Source organism: Chaetodon trifascialis, chromosome 9 (assembly GCF_039877785.1).
Source record: "Chaetodon trifascialis isolate fChaTrf1 chromosome 9, fChaTrf1.hap1, whole genome shotgun sequence".
Lineage (NCBI taxonomy): Eukaryota > Metazoa > Chordata > Actinopteri > Chaetodontiformes > Chaetodontidae > Chaetodon > Chaetodon trifascialis.
In genome coordinates, this window is record NC_092064.1 from 26,837,391 (window position 1) to 26,856,799 (window position 19,409).

The 19,409-nt window shown below is 47.6% G+C and overlaps 1 protein-coding gene across 10 annotated transcripts in view; it reads left to right on the top strand.

Annotated features, from left to right (window-relative positions):
- Nucleotides 1–1,639: 1,639 nt before the first annotated feature.
- ryr1b (ryanodine receptor 1b (skeletal)) overlaps nt 1,640–19,409 on the top strand; it is a 96,452-nt gene continuing 78,682 nt past the window's right edge. For 8 of the 10 annotated variants that reach the window (XR_011602467.1, XM_070970278.1, XM_070970285.1 and 5 more), the window contains exons 1-18: nt 3,412–3,638; nt 12,897–13,016; nt 13,090–13,191; nt 15,590–15,664; nt 15,746–15,824; nt 15,917–16,029; nt 16,114–16,213; nt 16,344–16,440; nt 16,527–16,601; nt 16,744–16,900; nt 17,001–17,165; nt 17,363–17,484; nt 17,641–17,827; nt 18,078–18,213; nt 18,311–18,406; nt 18,508–18,626; nt 18,858–18,991; nt 19,093–19,334. Coding sequence is in view for 9 of the 10 variants with exons in the window: in XM_070970278.1 (XP_070826379.1) it covers nt 3,591–3,638; nt 12,897–13,016; nt 13,090–13,191; nt 15,590–15,664; nt 15,746–15,824; nt 15,917–16,029; nt 16,114–16,213; nt 16,344–16,440; nt 16,527–16,601; nt 16,744–16,900; nt 17,001–17,165; nt 17,363–17,484; nt 17,641–17,827; nt 18,078–18,213; nt 18,311–18,406; nt 18,508–18,626; nt 18,858–18,991; nt 19,093–19,334 (2,167 nt within the window). In the remaining variant the exon portion in view is untranslated. Of the gene's footprint in view, nt 1,766–3,411; nt 3,639–12,896; nt 13,017–13,089; nt 13,192–15,589; nt 15,665–15,745; nt 15,825–15,916; nt 16,030–16,113; nt 16,214–16,343; nt 16,441–16,526; nt 16,602–16,743; nt 16,901–17,000; nt 17,166–17,362; nt 17,485–17,640; nt 17,828–18,077; nt 18,214–18,310; nt 18,407–18,507; nt 18,627–18,857; nt 18,992–19,092; nt 19,335–19,409 lie in introns of those variants that run through there. The other 2 variants (XM_070970279.1, XM_070970280.1) reach the window with 2 other exon arrangements.

A 19,409-nucleotide genomic window follows, 5' to 3' on the forward strand; every position in this document is an offset into this window, starting at 1 on the left:
TGTGTGTGTGTGTGTGTGTGTGTGTGTGTGTGCGCACACAAGGGGGAGGGGAGAGGAGAGAGAGAGAGAGAGAGAGAGAGAGAGAGAGAGAGAGAGAGAGAGAGAGAGAGAACACAAATGCAGTACCCATAGAGGAAGGAGGAGGAGAGTTAGAGTGAGATAGTGATGAGCAATCATCTGAGCACCATCAGTGTACTCCAGGAAGCTACATCTGCGGTTGTTTTTTCAGAGCATCAACACAGAAAAAAATAGGCCACACCTAAGAGTCGCTTTTTGATGCAGTTTTCTGGAGCATCGCCTGAACCTGGCGAAGGACTCAGTTCCTGAAAATAAATCGTCAGGTGTCGATAATATTGTTGATTCTTGCCTCCCGCCTAGATTTTCTCATCCAGGCTCTCAAGTGTCCCCAAAATCAAGTCCATCGCCCCGATTTCTACCTTTTTAACTCCCTCTGTCATTTCTCAGGGTAGCAAATGATTACACAGGGAGGTAGTGTTTGTGCTTGTGAATGTGGCTGTGCAGCTGGACAGGGAGACTCAAAGGCATCCTTGTTTTAACACACCAAGAGGAAGAGGCGACCAAACAGGGGACATTAATGTCCCTAAGTCTGCAGAGGTGGCCTCTTTGCTGCAGGAAGCTGACTGGCTGGCAGAGAGAGTGGGCGATATGGCATTCAAAAGCAGGGAAAGATGCACAGGGCAGGAATCAGAAAGGAGATCATTGAAGGACTTAAAAGGGTAAATGGAAATGTCACAGAAGAAAAAAAAAAATAATGGTCTTTCCTGGTAATTTGGTAATGTTACTGTAATCTTAAGCAACAGTTCTTTAAAAGAGGAAGAGTTGCAATCAACTCATCTGGTCAATCTTGACACAACACACGCTGACAAAACAAACAAAAAAACTCATTTTTATTTTAATTCAACACCGTTCTGCCACAGTGAATCCCATAATCGTTTTGTTTTGTGACATGTTACATTTGTGAATTAAGTGCATTTTATTTTCAGGCTTTTATTTTGTTGTTGCCTGTAAAAACGGAAGTCTGTTAAGGGGACGATATGGACGTACGTTGACGGTAACGAAAAGTAAAAGGAACGGTAACTTAAGGGACTCGTAGGCTTTCTGTTAAATTAAGACAACGTGGGAGAGGTGAAAGTTTAATCAGCACACATCATGTATTTGTAAAAAGTTTGATTTATGTTGTGATTAGTTCGTTAACTTTTTGTCGTTGTTAGCAAAGTAACGGTAACTAGCGTAACGTTAGCGTTACGTTACGGTCTTTCGTAGATATAATTCAGGGCTATTTCCCTCCTTTTGTTTCAATTAAGTTTGAAGGAAGCAGCACAATAACAGCCAAGACTTACCCGTGTTGGGCCGAGATGCTACCGTGACTGTTGATAAAGCTTCATTTCAGAGTCCATTGGAGTCTTAGGACACAGGTTGGAGTCCATTTCTCTGTACACTGTCGCCACCTTCAGGCGCGGCGTCGCAACTGCACCCAAACTGAGGCAGATTCATGAGTTGGCAGAAAAACCGGCAACAGCAGGTCTGCTCTGAGCCAGGACTCATACTCCCAGAATTCATTTTAATTCTGCTTCAGTGGCGTAGCACCACCTCCTCCGCCTCCTCGTCGTTTTCCCTCGCTGGACGCAGTTGTATCCCGGCGAGCGGCGTCCCAAAACACCTTAATAGGCTGCCAGCTGCTGATGCAGTGGGAGATGGACGAGACGGCGAGCATGCTGAAGGATGCCCGATGGAGCCTGAGGAGGTAAGGACGCGTCTGAAGGCTGGCCACCGCTCCTGATTGAGTGTGTGATGCGCTGTTTTCCGCTCAGACTTCCAGCTTTTCTGTGTGGTGCATCCCTGCCGCCTGGTGTGACCAAGAGGGGTGTGCCACTGACACCCATTCACATCCACTGGTCCCTACAGGGATGCATCAGGCTGTCCTCACAGAGATGATGATCCTGTGACGAGACCGCAGTTTTGGCCTTTGACTTTGTAGTGTGCAAAAATGTTTTGCTCCTACATTGTTTGATCACACTCTTCTGGCGTTATATTTCCAGTCTGTTGGCCATTTTGTGTCAAGGTGCATCTGTTCAGAGGTAAAAGAGGACTAAGGGGATTTTATCAGGCTGTAAGGAGACTAACAGGGAAGCTGCATGGACACCACTTAATGCAATGAGCTAAATTTAATTGCATGTTCTCAACTAAGGCTGAAAGATTATTCCACAAATCTTAAATACTAAAAATGAAAAAATATTTCCCGATGCCTAAGGTGCTTCAAATGACTTGATATGTCCACAATCAAAGATATAAAATAGCACATGCTGACGTTCGAGAAGCTGAAACCTGAAAATGTTTTTGCCACGTTTGCTCCATAAATGATTTGCAATAGTCAAATTACCTGCTGATTAGTCCCCACCCCTCACCCTCCTAAAAAAAGGAAGAAACAGTCACACAGATCAGTTAGGGAAGAATATGAGTAATATCATTAAAAGGAAATAGATCAGCAGCAGATTTCATTTTCAGTTTACTGTGTGAAGCAAAAAAAACGTCCAGTGGTTCCTGCTTGAAATGTAAAGTTTTGCAGCTTCACTGTTGTTGTCTCAGTGGTTTTAAGTGACTTTAAAGTGGCCTGTGTTTGAGACAAGGCAAAGTTAAGTGTTCCCATGCACTGACCAAACAGAATTTTAATATTTAAGAATCAAATCTGCAGAATCAAATCAATTCAAGCAGATTATTGTTGTTTTTCAACCAAGAATGTTGTTTTTTTTGGTTTAGTTTCAAGGAATTTCTATACTTAAATTGTCCAAATCAAGTTTATTCTAATCAATAATCAGATCCCCCATCATGCATCTCTGCTAAATCTGTCCTGCGTTGCTCCCGCAGAGACCTCGATCACCTGTTCAGGTGTCTGAATCTTCCTCAGAGCTCTGTTTAGGTGCAGCTGATGCAGGTTGATGCACTCGTTCACCTGCTTCAGCTGACTTTGAAGACTTGAGGTGTGCAACTGTACTTACCGCACACTCCCCAAAGGCTAGTCCTCACCCCCCTTTCCTTTTATAGCCTTAGAAATGTGGAAGGAGGGGAGGGGTGTGTGTGTGAGTGTGCTGGAGGGAGGGAGCCTGTGTGAAGGAGTGGCCCACTTCTACAAACATGGCGGCATGGTGGGATGGGAGCTGTGTAAATGTGTTAGAAGGTGCCTACCCCTCCCTCCCTCCCCCGCCATCCCTCCCTCCCTCCCTCCCTCATCTGCGGTTTGGGGGGGGGGTGTGCAAGGCGAGAGGGGAGAGGAGTCAGGGAGAGCCTCGCCTCCCGTCACTCTCTCTCACAGCACCGTGAGAGCCACAGGACTCATGCTGTCCTCCAGCACACCCACACACACCAGCACTGAGAGCGAGAGACACTGAGAGAGAGAGAGAGAGAGAGAGAGGGAGGGAGAGGGGTACAGCGACGAGGAAGGACAGAGGTGCAACCTGGAGAGGGAGAGGGAGGGACGCAGCGAAGGAGATAAAGAATCCGATCCCTGAGCAGAGAAAACAGACGGATTTTCTCTTTTCTCCCGAGGAGCTGCGAATAACCCTCGGCGAAGGATGGCAGAAGGGGGAGAGGGAGAGGAGGAGATCCAGTTCCTGCGAACGGTGAGTCCTGCTTACTTTCCTTTCCGGGAAGGCTGACCTGCACGGGCTGCCGGAGGGGACTCTGGGAGGCGTGGGGCTGGAGGAGGAGATGAGGAGTTCTGAGAAGTGAGGAAGGACATGTGACTGTTTTTTGCTGAGCAGAGGGAATTCGTTTGCACACTCGACGGCTCCTTCAGGGGCCACCGGCTGCACGCTTTCATCACTTCTGCTTCCCTGGCATTGAATATTTAAGTCGTATCTGTAGTTGCAGTTCTCGGAGCCAAGGCCCGCTTCTGTATATAGTTGACTATTTTTGCGGTGCCCTGAATGTGCCATGACCTGCTTATTAGTTGCTCTCTTTAAACTTGGTAATTGATTTCTTTAATCTCTTGCGAGCGCAGGAAACTCGGGGTGGTTAACCTACATTACCTGATCGTATTTTGATCTTATCAGAAGCTGGTTGTCTTTCTTCATCTCTTGTGTGTTACTTCCAGAACGTTCCGGGCTTAAGAATAGATGGGTAACAGTGTAAGCGCGCATATGTGAATGTGAGCGCAGATAGATAGACAAGAGCCGGTGCATCTGTTAGCATCGTTATCTATTTATATCTGAGGAAAGTAGAGCCTGTCAGTGTGGGGCGAGGAGGCAGAGCGACAAGCTACCCAGAGCCTGCAGGGGACAGCTGGACGACGGCTGCGTGTCTTCCTTGCAGAAGCGCGGCCACAGTGTGGAGATGCCCGCCTCACGGGCTGACAGTCAGCGGGGGATGACCCTGAAAACGACCCAAAACAGCTGAATGTCCAGAGCTGAAGAGGGACAAACAGATAGTCCTGCAGCATCTGAGGCGAAAACAGTCGATATGTTTTTCAGTGTTGACACCAGCAATCACCTGGAAGATCATGACTTGCCATCTGGCCATCAAAAGAGTATTTTCAGATATGAAATCAATACCATCTTATTGATAGGATTGTTTTTCCTATCAGCTGTGTTCCTCTGTTGCTCCATATAAAACACAAGCTTTGATAGCTAATTGCGTTGCCTTTTAATGACAGTTTGCTTGAAAAAACCTTTATTGATGTTCACAGTGATTCAGTTGAAACGGTCGTGCAGTCATGCTGAATTACTGGCAGGCTCGCGCCGTGTGAGACCCTGAAAACCCTCAAACTGGAGACTCGTCCCGGCTCGTTCGGTCGGTCTTTGAGGAGCTCATCATGAAACATCCAGTGAAACGTGTTTCTGTTGAAGTGCCGCTGGACAGTGCTCACCTGCCTGCCACTGTTAGGGCTGAAATGATAGTTTAATGCACGCAGGAAGACCACCAGCAGGGTCTGTCGATGGATTCCTGTCAGGCTTAGTGGCGTCAGCCCGCCACAGTGTTTTTCTTCTTCTCCTCTGGAGCTGCCAAACGAAGCGTGAGCCGAACACTTTGAATTCCTTCAGTGGGCTTGCCCTCGGTTCGAGAGGCTCGGCCAGGATGAAGCTATTAGACAGCAACACTTCAAAAGGAAAAACAATGCAGCTCCGCGTGAATTATTAATGGCTCATATGCTTCAGTGGGTTCAGCTCTGACACTGTCGGGGTCAGGGGTGCGACGCCCGCGGGGGATACAGGGCTAAAAATGTAAGTGCTGCCGGTGCTGCGAGGACCTTTGGATGAAAGCATCACCAAACGGTCTGTGTTATCAGTCTTTTAATTAGAGGCCAGTGATGGGAGGCAGCGTGTGAGTCAGCTGTTTCTCTCTGCTGGGGATTTTCCCTGGGTTATGTGGGAGGTGTGATGAAAGTGGGGGCACGGAGGAGCTCACCTGGTCCAGCAGGGGCAGCAGACTGCAGGCGTGTTGTATCTGCCTGATATGAACTGTGCGTGATGTATGATCGAGGAGGGAGGGGGGGTGATTTGCTTTAGAGAAATTCACAGCAGGTTATTCAGGCCGCCCGCCCGTCAGCACCTGTGAGCATGTAGGTGTTTGAGAGATGTACTGTTGTCTATTTGAGGAAGGAGCTGAAAAAGATCTTCATTTTCATCCTTTTCTCTGCTGTTTCTCTTCTTTTCACCCCTGCTGGGAGCACGAGGAAAAGCCGGTGGGGTCTGTAAGTTTGGGATCAATGCAATGCAGTGTTACTGCGTTTAGTGTTTTTTTTTTCCCATGGGGCTTTTGTTTAATAGCACGAGAGGAGAGGAAGAGGAGATTAGATCCTCCTCGGTGTGTGAAGCTTGGATCGCAGGAAAACGTGTCGCTCTTCCTCGCCACGTCTCCAGCGATCATTTTCACATCACAAAAGGCCACACACAGATTACTCAGCAGTGCTGCTCTCTTCTATTCTGGGTTTATTTTGTTGTTCTGATAGGCCCAGGCCTGTGACTCATGCGACGCTGACTGATCACAATGTGGCTCAGATAATTGTACAGTCTACGCTCGCCGGCGGGGCCTCGTCGGACCACCTGTTGTACAGTAATGCTCTCCCCACTCAAACGAAGTGGACGCCCTTGGTTGAACTACAGGTATCCAGCATTCAACCTCCTCCTCAAAAAACAGCCTGCAGGCGCTTCAGCCCCCACATCTGCTGCCAAGAGAGCGGCTTAGCTCGCCATAGCCGGCGCTCTCTCCTTTTCTCTTCGGAGGCCGTTACGAGCACGCGAGGGTCTGCATCAGGTAACCCCGAGTTCACGCGGTGGCGACGGTGAAAGCTGTGTCACCCTTTCATGATATGAATCACACAGGCTGGAGGGCCGCTCGAGCTCCGGTCTATAAGAGCAGCTTCTTTTTATAGCGTGCCACTATAAGCGCGCGCGCGCTCTGCAGGGAGAGACCAGAGGGCTCGTGTCCTACTTGCCGGAATCCTTCTGGAGACGCGAGTGTGTGGATGTGGGAGTGCGCGCGCGCGTCAAGCGAGCAGAGATCTCCTTCATGGTTGTGACAGTCAGTCGTGGCGTGACCAACGCACGCGCCATCGCGCCGTGTAAGCGGTCGTGTTTGCAGGAAGTTAAAAGTCTCATTTTTAGCCCGAGACGTTGGCGCGAGGCTTCATCGATTGGCTGCAGATGCTCTCTTCTCTGGTAGTCACATTCAGGTCCTTGTCTCCTCGTCCCTTTGTTTAAGTAGCAAAAAGCAATGTTCAAAACTTTTTGGTAGACTTTTTTTTCTCAATAGCAAAATAATCGTTTATGCAAAAGTTGCACCGCTGTTTATTTGCACAGCGACACAATCTGCCCATTTTCATCCCCACTGCCAGTGTTCCCTCTCTCTCTGTCTTTTACACAGGCACGCACGCACACACACACACACACACACACACACACACACACACACACACACACACACACACACACACAGCGTTCAACAGTAGCAGCACATTTTGGTGTGGCAGCAGATGACAGACGGAGGTGAGGAGGTGGGGAGGGTGAGTGCGAAGCAGGGCTTTAGAAGTGCTGAGCCCAGGAGATGAACACGTCCACGACACACACACACACACACACACACACACACACACACACACGCACACACACGCAGCACCTGTTAGTCTGCCTGCTTTGGTCTCTGCAGTTTACACAATAAACAGGTGGTCTGATCTGTTCCTCAGGCAGATACAGAGAGAGAGAGGAGTGTGACAAAGAGACACAACTGTTATGCTGAGTGTGTGTGTGGGTGTGTGTGTGTGTGTGTGTGTGTGTGTGTGTGTGTGTGTGTGTGTGGGTGCGTGGGCCGAGTCTCAATGATCAGCTCTGTCACCTTACCACTAGACGGGATCTTTTCTGTGTGCGCACGTCCACGTTAGCGCTCATCGCTCATCGAAGTGAAATAATGTAAATAATTTAATAATAATTTGATGAAAATAAGTCAAACTCGCATCAAAGTTGGTGCTCCGACCAAACTCATACATTTAATCTGTTTACCTTCTCTTGAACTAGTAATAACTACCTGTACACTAAGCATCTATTCATCTCACCGTTTCAGCCTTGGTTCCTGTTAATGGAGAGTTTACGTTTCCTCGCTCACAGCGCTTGTTCCGGGATGCTAAATCTTCCAGGATGTGTGTGCAGCTGAGGTTTTGTCGGAGATGATGAGGTGAATATCTGAGACCCACAGTGCGGCCGTTCAGCTCGGGGCGTTTGGATTCAGCTGGAGAAATCGGACAATATTTTTCTCTGCGCCGTAGGAAACTCGGTCTTATTAGAAAATCAGTTTGAGCAAAGACTGAGATGAAGCTGTGAAGATTAACTCTGTGCACTTCGAGGGAGGTTCAAGGATATTTGTAGTTTAATGTTCAGGTTGAACTCTTCGTTTTATCTTCCCTCAGCTTCGAGTACGAGTTGGTGAGTGGTTGTTTTGATAGAGTGGAGGTGTTCTCTGTATTTTCTCCATTATTTCATCCTCATCGGGCTACACTTCCATGTTGACTCTGGGATGTTGCTTGTCTTGCACCTTAACTCATATTCATTCTTTGCATTGTACAGAGCTGCTGCTCAGGAAAGTGCTTTGTTTACTCTAAAGGCAAACAGACTTTTTTTTAGAGGAATGGATTTTGGATTCAGGCCAGCTGAAATAAATTATTTATAACGGTGTTGTCCTCAGAATGGCTGCTGTCTGCCAGACTCATCATCTTTCAAAGGACAGAGGCTGCTTAATGTTTGATGTCTGGTAGTTTGTAACAGTTTAACTGAACCGGAGGGAAATGAAGCCGTCGAGATTTGAACCCTGATTCTGTCATGAGTGTCTGAAATGTGTAAATGTGTCAGCCATAAGACGCTGGATTTGACGTTTTCCTCTTCAGAGACAGAAGCTGGTTTTCCCTGTGAGTCGTCTACAGTAAGTATCTCCAAGCGAGATCTCCAAGTATCTGCTGGTCAGCAAAAGGAGGGAATGTGATAGTGACAGGTGCAGCCACCTAAAATAGGACTGGAGTGGAAGGGGGGGGGGGGGGGGGGGGGGGCAGAGCCGAGTGGTAGAGGTAATGGAAAACAGGAGAGAAAAGAGGACAGCAATGAGAAAATAAGCAAATTGGGTGAGAAGAGCACATGGAGAGAAAGTGTGAAACGACAGAGAGACAGTAGAAAAGCAGAACGTGAGAAAGACAAAGCTCGAAATGTTCTCGACCCCGTCTGAGTGCAGCGAAAGACTCATCAGCAGTGATTCAGAGCAGCGTCGTCTGGAGCCTCTTCTAACGTTTGTGCTTTGCTGTAAAATCAGTCGACACTGATGGTTCGGCTATTTCTGATGCTGTGTGAGAGATGGTGTGTAGGCCTGGGGTTTACTCTGCGTAATCCAATCTCTCAGCCAGATCTTTTTATTCACACTTGATGAGTCCTTACATATCCTGAGACAGACTCCCACCCGTCAGTGTCAGGCAGGCGTTTCATCAATGAAAACTAATAAATTAAGACACAAGACGTTTGGGAGACAGACGCAGAGTAAGGGTTGTGGAGAAAAGGGGAAGATATTTTAGCAAGAAAAGGAGGAAACATGAGGGAGAGCGCGTCCTCCACAGGGCCCTGCAGGCTGTGGTGGAGGTCCTCTCCTCGCGTTCAAAGGGAAACCCCATATCCCCTCTCTCCTCCTCTTTATTGAACCATTTCTGTCCTCCACCCACATGCTGTGCAATGTGCTGCCCCTCACTCTTTTTCTGCAGACATAAAGCGAGTGAGGGACAGCGCATTGCATCAGCACACTTCTGCCAGAGATCAGGACCGTGACGCGTTGTTCACTTGACGCCTCGGCGGGTTTTCAGTCGCGCAGATATGTCAGTGTGGCATCAAATAAATAACAAAGTGAAGTGGTAAACCAGTATTGAACTGAAATAAAGGTTCGGTCAGTTAAAGCAGCATTGAACATCATTGAATTGAAGTAAAGAAAACATCATTTGGTTTGAACATCTGTCGATTCTGCTGTGAAAAACCACTCAGCTCAATGGGATTAATAGAAGAAGAAGAAAAAGACACATCGCTGTTGATATATCCTAAAAATCGTGTTCATTGCACCAACATGTGATTGAAAGTCAAGCAGGGAAATATTTTTTGGACACTGCAACAGTGACTAATTGATGAAAGCCGCCAGTGCCGGCTCCCCAGCTCTGAATGTCATATTAGATATTGAAGCAGCTGCTTAGCTGCTAGCGGAGAAGACAAACCTCCCATCAGCACTTCATTCCCCATCATCGTCATCATCATCATCATCATCATCATCAGTTGAGACCATGAGAAAGTGTGAACTCATCTCATCTCCTCACTTGGATCACTGTGTCCGAGGCTCTGCTGCCCCACATGACTCTCTGAATATGAGGACATCCTCCACAAAGACAAGCATCACTGCACCAAATTAAACAATCTAACGCACACACTAGCAAGAGAAGATCAGAGGGGGAGGATGTCTCGCCATTTTGCATCTGTGTGCTTCCTGTTTAGGGCAGATGGCGTGCCTGCTCGTCTGGGGAACCCCGGCTACCCTCCGCCTGCATGTGCACCATCAGGCGGCCCTGGTGGATATACAAAGGTGTCTGCTTTCAGGCACTGTCTGTGCCCCCGGCTGTAAATCCCTGCTGCATTACACACCTCTATTTGTGCGTGCTAGTGTGTTTGTTTGTGTAACTGTCTGCCGGTTTACATCCAATTGTCTCTGCCTCTCCCTCTGACCCCTAACATCCACATAGCCCAGATACTTCAGCTGCTAAGTCCAAACTTGGCTTGGTTGTAACCAAACACCCACTGTGTTGACGGGGCAGCGAATGCTCGTCATGTGCACGTCTTCACCCACTTCTCAGGCAGGAAATCAGAGGGTCAGGTGGGTGACAACCAGCACATCCTGGCTCTCATTCAGTACCGCCTACCTGTCTGGACTCCAGCAGATCCGTAATGTGAGATTAACAAATAATCAAGAGCGTGGCTGTCTTATAATAAAGCGTCAGATGTACATCCTTTAAATCCCAAAAGCCGCCTCTATTAATACGAGGGTGATTTAATCCCAAGGGTTTGTGTGGTCTCCGAGTCAGCTTTTCACGTGGTCAGATTGGAAGTAATTCACACAGTGTGACTTGGAAGGGCACAGCTCTGTAGTCACTGATGCGTTTTACCGAGCCCTGTTTGTCTGAGCGCTCTAACGTTCAGGCCGTCCCCTCAACAAGCTGCTGAATGTGGGCTGAGACGCGTGTGTTTGTCTGATAAAGCAGCAGGTTTATTTTCTCAAGACACGCTTGACTCGTTAAGTCTGTAAAATAGTCTCCCAAAGGAAGCTATAAAACAACAACAATGATAATGCTGATTATTTTTAGCATTACTCACAGCTTCTTTTATATGTAAATGTATATGTATATGTAAATCTGATTTCCAGACATGAAAACTGGACACAGATTCAGACAGCGGCATCACTCTCTGCAGGCTCTGTGCCCGTCTGGAGCTCTCAGTCCTCCTTTGGGCCATCCGCCTTTTTGCTCTGGCCTGCAGAGCTCGAGCGATTGCAGCAGAGTGAGTCTGCCGTGCCAGACTGTGGCTGTGGAAATAGATGGAGGGACCGCCGTGTAGCGTTGGGGCATATTTCGCCTACGGTTGTCATCCGATCGCACGTCTTGTCTTGGAGCAGTGAGTCACTCGGTTACTTGGGTCTGCTTTTAGACACGAGCTCAGCCCTGTCTCCTTAATGGGGACTGCAGTCTGAGTCTGCATGCACTGTCCTCAAAACACGGCCAGTTTAGCCCAATTTGCCCTCCCCGCTCAGCCCACTTCAGCAGAGCTTTTTCTCCGACCTTACAGCTTCTCCGCAGTGATGCCTCAGAACAGCCAGGATTTATATTGAGTCCTGATAGACAAAGTGTGGTGTATGTGTCTGAAAACTGCTTATGTGAGGGAGGGATGTCCCACCACTATGTTTTAACATTGCTGAGAACCTGTTCTCTACCTCTGAGATTCATAAATTTAGCTAAAGCGTCATGTTTGTGTGGTCCATGTGGTGTTTCAGTAGCATATCAGGTGGAGCTGCTCGTGTCTGCAGTGAAGAAGAGGAGGCACATTGCTCCACTTTCCAGAGTGCAAAGCAGGGAACCGAAGGACAGGACAGAGGAGACATTTCAGGGCTGAGGAGAGATAGATGATAGCCCGGCCGAGGGAAGAGGGGCCAGCGAAACACTAGAGGCCTCTGGGTACGAGAGAGGAGTAGATGTTATGAGGTCACTGATCTGCATCACTTTCCATTTTCCTGCTGTGCCACAGACAGAGACATGCAAACATGCCGCCCTCGACCTCGCTGTGAAGTGCCCGCCTGCTCTCCTAAACACTAAGTCAGGACGCATCGGTGGCACTGAATCACCGGGGCAAGGCGGCGAGCGGGTCAAGAGCGAGATGACGGCGTGATTCATCCGCTGTTCGACGAGAGGGGAGGAAAGTCAGGAATCCTTCCAGAAGTGTAGAAAGGAATATTTGTCAGGTTAAGTGACAGAGCCATTTACATAATGACTGAGGAGAAGGAGCAGCTGAGAATGTGTCAGCGTCAGGTGTGCGTTTCATAGAGGAGGGGGTGTTTATGGCTGTATTTACACCAGGCTCTGGAGGGCCGGCCTTTGACGAGGAGCAACAAATTACTGTCTGTTAGCATTCTGCTGGAGGAAGTGAGTTGTTTGCTTTCTTCTCAGCTGGACATTTAAAAGACTTCACTGTTTTCACCAGTTTTTGCTTCTCAAACACAAAATATGAAAATATTCCTGCTGACAGCCGTGGGTTTTTGTTTTTGTTTGCATGAGATCAACATCAATTTTCTTTAGCTGTGCAGTCCGTCTGAGTGAACTGTCATTTCTCGAGTTTAAGTGCAAATTGATTGGAGAAACGGTCACTGCATTAGTTTACAATGACGTCATTTATTACATAACGAAAACACGTGTCAAGAGTTTGCTAATTGACGTCTGTACAGAGTGGAAATAACAGGAAGAAGGTACATTTAAAGATGTGATAATCCTGTCTGGGTGAGAAACGAATATCCAGTCAAGCAGAGATGATGATTCAGAGCCGCGCTGGAGGGTTCAGTAATAAGTTTAAACTATCATTTAAATATACGGAAAACATGGCATATAAGTTTGATCGTCTCCTTGTTGCACATAAACACAACATTTTTATTGAGCGAACAGGCAAATTTTCCTCCTCAGCTCTCCTCATGAGGCATCACTTTAGTAGAAAAAGGTCAGTATTGTGCACAACAATAGTCACAGCAGCAACAACCAGCAGCAAGTGCATAAATAAAGTGCATTAAAGTGAAGTTCCAGTGAGCGTGTCCCTGAAGGTTTGATTGTGCTCTGGGTGCAGGATGACCAGGTCGTTCTGCAGTGCACCGCCTCCGTCCTGAAGGAGCAGATCAAGCTATGTCTGTCCTGCGAGGGCTTCGGGAACCGCCTCTGCTTCTTAGAAACCACGTCCAACGCTCAGGTAAGACCCTGACAGCGCCCCTCCCTTCGTGCTCGATGGACCCTGTTCACCAGCTGTGTTGCTGCGTTTGCAGAACGTGCCCCCGGACCTGGCCATATGCACCTTCATTCTGGAGCAGTCCCTGTCGGTCCGCGCTCTGCAGGAGATGTTGGCCAACACGGTGGAGATGACCGAGGTAGGACTTCAGCTCTGTGCTGTCTCCATCACGTGGTGTAAATATGTTACGTTTGCTGTCTTACTCAGAGTTACATAAGAAAATTAAGTGTTTAGCTTAGCACAGAAGCTTATATATAACTTCCAAATTGAGAGTCATTTGAAAACATGTTGCACCAGATCTCTCTCTGTTTGAGACTCAGAGTCGCTGTTTTCCTCTCATGTGACTGTGGGTAAGAGGCCAATGAAGCATATTAAAGATGATTTTTTATATTTGATCAGCTTTAATCTGTCTATCCCAGCTTCCATTATTATTACTATATGTGTCTTTATATATATGCACAAGCTGATAAAAGGTTTTTATGTGTTATATATATGTGTGTGTGATTATACTGAAGATATATGTCCTTTTCTTGTTTGTTTGTTTACTTATGGATGGCAGATTGGGCCTTTAAACAGAAATTGTTCATCACCACACACAGATGAGATATTCTTTTATTATGATTTTTCTCCCACTTGTTATCTGACACCCCCTCCCCTCCCCTTCCCTTCTTGCTCTCTGCCAAGCAGGCAGTCGATTTGGACAAATGGGTATGTCTGTTAACATGTCTTATTTCCTGTAACGTGTGTCCCGACCAACCTGGCAGCTGTCCTCGTTCCTGTCCTGTTGCCCACTGGATGTCCTATTGAATGAAATAGTGCTGTATCATTCACACGTCTCATCCGTTTAACCCTCACCTCGAGGCGGTGATCACTCTGTGCGCCTGTCATTAATTTTCAGCTACAGAAACTGATGGGGTCCATTGTCTTCAGATGAATCTTTTAGTCGCTCTTTATCTGCTAAAAACTGCATAATTACTGGTGAAATAATAGCAAGGTGTCACAATGCGTCATTCATTTGCATTTCATGCCGAGATATCACCAGCTCACACGTCCTTATGCTCTTATTGTAAACACGACCTCGACTCGCTGATGTTCTGCTTTTTGTTTCAGCACATTGTGTGAGTGTGTTTTCACACTTCGGCAGTCAAGTTAGCTTAAATACATGGGCATCCACGCAATATACAGTATAAAAACGTTGTTGTCTGGTGGTGTTTTCCAGCGGATAAGCCAAACGTAGGTGAAATCACACTAAGCTAACTCCACTAGCTTTCAGTTCTCAAGCATTTTCCAGTGACGCCAATACAATGTAAGCTCCGTGTTGTCGTAGTGGAGACTCAGGCTGAGGCTAATGAAATTTAAAATGGCTTGAAGAGAATCGCTCCATTTGCAGCTTTTAATTAATTGTGGCGAGTTCGGGCGTCTCCTGGAGGAGTCCACAGGAGCCGGAAGACGTGGATGAGCCGGGCTTTTCTAATGGTGAGCAGGAGGATGAGAATAGCATGGCATGCAGCCCAGGAGAGGGTCCCACCCACTTCTGTCAGGGGTGGAGGGGGAAACCAGACACCCCCAGAGCTCTGGACAGGCCACACACACGCACATATGTTACTCTGTCTGTACTTGTGAGGAACCTCACTGACATGATGCATTCACCATTAACCTTAAACATTAATAACTAAACTGGTAACACCAGCTCTTACCATAAACCTCATGCTAACTTTGGGAACCGCATGCCTCCACCTGCCCTCACCGAGCCTGGTGCTAATGCGGACCAGGGCCACCACTTGACATACCCGCCCCTGACTCATCCCAGTGGATTATGGGTGCTTAACCCCACGAACCACTTAGCATTATCTCCCTCTTGGTTGAACGCGATGGTTGTTTTGACTAATCTATCTATAACCGTCGCAGTAATTGTGTTTTCTCGTTGCGTCCTTGCTGGATGCTGAGAAAAGGTCGGGTGGATTAATGCTAAGTTTGCTGTCGTGTGAGATGTAATCTGTTGCGACTGGATTCAAGGTTTTAAATTTGTTTTGCATCGTGTTAAACTTCACCAGTCACGTCATTGTGATACCTTGCCTGAGAACAGCATCGACCCATTTTCAGCCGTATCTCGACGCTGCTTCGTAATCAGCGTGGTTCCTTTATTTGTATGAAAATGGACCCCAAAATGTTCTGTACAGTGTTTGTTTGGGGAAAAAAGTCATTGCTCAGTGTCGTGGAGCTGTTAATTAGTATTGTTTGATATTTTTTGATGCTTACAAATCATATGCAACACATACTGGAGAGTTCAGCGTACGGTGCTACATACAGTATACAACTATAAAATACAGTTTCAACTAAAAACATGTCAGCTGTTGTCATGTTGTGATCCAGTCATTCCCAGTTATTGACAGTTTCCTAATAATCACGTGTTCTCCAGAACTCTGGACCTTCTGAAATATCCCCTCGTCCTCCCTCCTGTCTGATCGAGGTGTATTTGAAGTAAAAGTCTTGTCAGGCTCCTCTGTTAAATACTTCTCCTTCTCCTTGTCCTCCAGTCGTCCCAAGGCGGAGGTCATCGTACCTTACTGTACGGTCACGCCATCCTTCTGAGACACTACCACTCAGGCATGGTAAGACTGGACAAAGACTTGTTTTTTCTCTGTTCACATCCAAAGCTCTGGTCATGCCCTGAATATAAACTCTGTCCTCAGTACCTGAGCTGCTTGACGACATCTCGGTCACTCACGGACAAGCTGGCCTTTGACGTGGGCTTACAGGAAGACTCCACTGGTAAAACATCGTTTTTCACGACACAACCGAACGCTCCGCACCTGCTTTGTCCTTCAGCTGTTATCATCTTTTTCTCCTTCTTCTTCTTGCAGGTGAGGCATGTTGGTGGACCATTCATCCTGCTTCCAAGCAAAGGTCGGAAGGTGAAAAGGTCAGGGTGGGTGACGACCTCATCCTTGTCAGTGTGTCCTCTGAGCGATACCTGGTAAGAATCTTCACGCTCCATCCGCTCTGCTGAGGATTTGGACATGCATACGCTGCACTAAACTCCACCTTTTTCTGTCCTCAGCACCTGTCCTACGCCAGCGGAGATCTGATGGTGGATGCCTCCTTCATGCAGACGCTGTGGAACATGAATCCAATCAGTTCAGGATGTGAACTGGCTGAGGGTAAAAGCCTGATGCAGATGATTAATTTCCACGTATCACTTAGCATATTGGGTGCTATCAGAAATCATGCAGTGTGTTATTTATCATTGTATTACACATGCACGCTCATCATGTGAATTCCTCTGCTCAGGGTTCCTGACGGGAGGTCACGTTCTCAGGCTGTTCCACGGCCACATGGACGAATGTCTGGCCATCGCCACACCAGAGGAAGGAGAGGAAAAGCGCAGGTAAGCGGGAGCAGAGCGAGCCTGAGCATCAAACTGTCCCGTTCATCTGATCCCACCTGACCGTACGTGTCTCTGCCCTCACTCAGGATGGCTCACTACGAAGGCGGTGCTGTGTGCAGCCAGGCTCGATCCCTGTGGAGGTTGGAGCCTCTCAGAATCAGGTGATTGTCCTTTCAAGGCCTTTGCGATGACAACTAAAAACTAGTGAAACCAAACATTTAACAAGAGCAGAATAATAGTTAGAATATAGTATAATTAAAAGACTTTTGATAATATGTTGGGGTTTTATTTTTCCGCCTACAGCTGGAGCGGCAGCCACATGAAGTGGGGTCAGTCTTTCCGTATCCGCCACATCACCACAGGCCGGTACCTGTGTCTGGATGAGGAGAAGGGTCTGTTGGTGGTCGACCCAGAGAAGGCCAACACCAAACTATCCGCTTTCTGCTTCCGTGTGTCAAAGGTCAGAGCTCTTGCTCTTGGTGTCTGTCTGTTTTTATGCTATGATTTCTAATCTCACTGACCTCTCTATGATTGTCTCCCTCCCTTTCTTTCCTGAGCAGGAGAAGGTGGACGTGGCTCAGAAGCGTGATGTTGAGGGAATGGGCATTCCAGAGATAAAGTACGGAGAGTCCATGTGCTTCGTCCAGCATGTGTCCACAGGCCTATGGCTCACATACGCCGCCCTGGATGCCAAAGCTGCTCGTTTGGGAATGATGAAGAGAAAGGTTAGATTCTCTGCTGAAAATAAGATAAAAACTGTCTTCATATAGCAGCAAAATCAATTAGTGCAAATTATGTGCAGACAGATATTTAAATGATCCAACAAGATGCAGAGCTTACATGACACAGCCAGCAGACACCTTGCAGGACAGAGAGACCTGAAGGATGTCATCTGCAATGATTATGTTGTCTGTGTCCTCAGGTCATTCTGCACCAGGAGGGTCACATGGACGATGCCCTAACTGTGTCCCGCTCCCAGACTGAAGAGTCCCAGGCTGCTCGAATGATTTATAGCACTATGGGCCTCTTCAGGCAGTTCATCAAGTAAGTATAAACATTTTTAAAAATCAGGGGCCAACATTGTTATTGTTGAATCGTTGAAATACTCTGTCCTTGACACGTTGTGATGTGACCATATATCCATCTGAAACATGAAAACTGTGAGGTTAAAACGATGCTGATGTGTTTGCGCTCCTCCAGGGGTTTGGACTCTCTGAGCGGGAAGAACAAAGCACCGGGGGCTGTGTCGCTTCCTCTGGAGGGGGTCATCCTTTCCCTTCAGGATCTCATCTTCTACTTCCGGCCTCCCGAGGAGGAACTGGAGCACGAGGAGAAGCAGACCAAACTGCGCTCCCTTCGCAACCGGCAGAACCTCTTCCAAGAGGAGGTAATCTGCGTGCTGCCTCCACAGCCTCAGACTTTCCATATCTACTGATTTTTACTGTCTGTTCCTGTAACTAAAATACATTTTCTATGCACATATACAAAACATATACTTACATTTATTCCTGGAGGCTGACCATGACCTCCGCTAAAGGGTACCCTGACCTACAAACCTAACCCCTGACCTTTAAATAAGCCTTTAAATGCGTACGTAACCTTGCGAGTGCCCCCTTGTGTCTCTGTTTCTTCCTCAGGGAATGATCACCATCGTGCTGGAGTGCATCGACCGCCTCAACGTATACAACACCGCTGCCCACTTCTCTGAATTTGCTGGGGAGGAGGCCGCTGAGTCCTGGAAGGAGATTGTAAATCTCCTTTACGAGCTGCTGGGTAGAATAATTGCTCTAAACTCTGAAAACATAAAGTGCATATGAAATGAGGCCTGCATGGAATAAAGCATTTCGCTCTCTGTGTCTCCGCTGAACAGCTTCTCTAATCAGAGGCAATCGATCTAATTGCGCGTTGTTCTGTGACAACCTGGACTGGCTGGTCAGCAAGCTGGACCGTCTGGAGGCCTCTTCAGGTATCAGATGTGCCTCACTTATTCTACTTATTATGTGCTGATACAAGTCTGTTGTGAGATTATGGCACAAGGCTTCATATTCCTCCTCTGTGTACGTTTAGGTATTCTTGAGGTGCTGTACTGTGTGCTAATTGAAAGCCCTGAGGTTCTGAACATCATCCAGGAGAACCACATTAAATCCATCATCTCCCTCCTGGACAAGCATGGGAGGAACCACAAGGTTTGTCACTGCCAGGAACATGGCGGGAGAGCAACATTAGCCGGCTGCAAATGAATTGGCTCCAGCTGGCACAGCTGCCTGCTTTACAAGATGCTTTTGCAGGCGGTGACTTGAAATGTCGTAGCGTCCTGAAATCAAATTTAATTCCCGTCGCAGCCGGTGGATCAAAGTTCGAACTGTCTCTGCTCTGCCTCAGTGAAGCATAGAGTTGACAGTGATGTCTGCCTTTAGGTCCTGGATGTCTTGCGCTCTCTTTGTGTGTGTAATGGTGTAGCTGTGAGGTCCAACCAGAACCTCATCACAGAGAATCTGCTTCCGGGTCGCGACCTGTTGCTGCAGACCAACATTGTAAACTACGTCACCAGGTACTTCAGTTGCTCTTCCACACTACGAAAGGTGCACGCTGTTATTTGACTCGTCTTTTCTGTTACGTAACTCACGTTTTTCTTTTGTTTTCTGTGCTCAGCGTAAGACCAAACATCTTCCTGGGTACATGTGAGGGATCCACGCAGTATAAGAAATGGTACTACGAGATGATGGTAGACTACGTGGAACCCTTCGTGACAGCCCAGGCTACCCACCTGCGTGTGGGATGGGCCATGACCGAGGGCTACAGCCCCTACCCTGGAGGAGGAGAAGGCTGGGGAGGCAACGGTGTTGGAGATGACCTCTACTCCTATGGCTTTGATGGACTGCATCTGTGGTCTGGTAAGATGACTCCTCTGACTTATTCACTGTTATCTTCCATGATGCTGCACATCTTGTTCGATGACTTACTCGCTG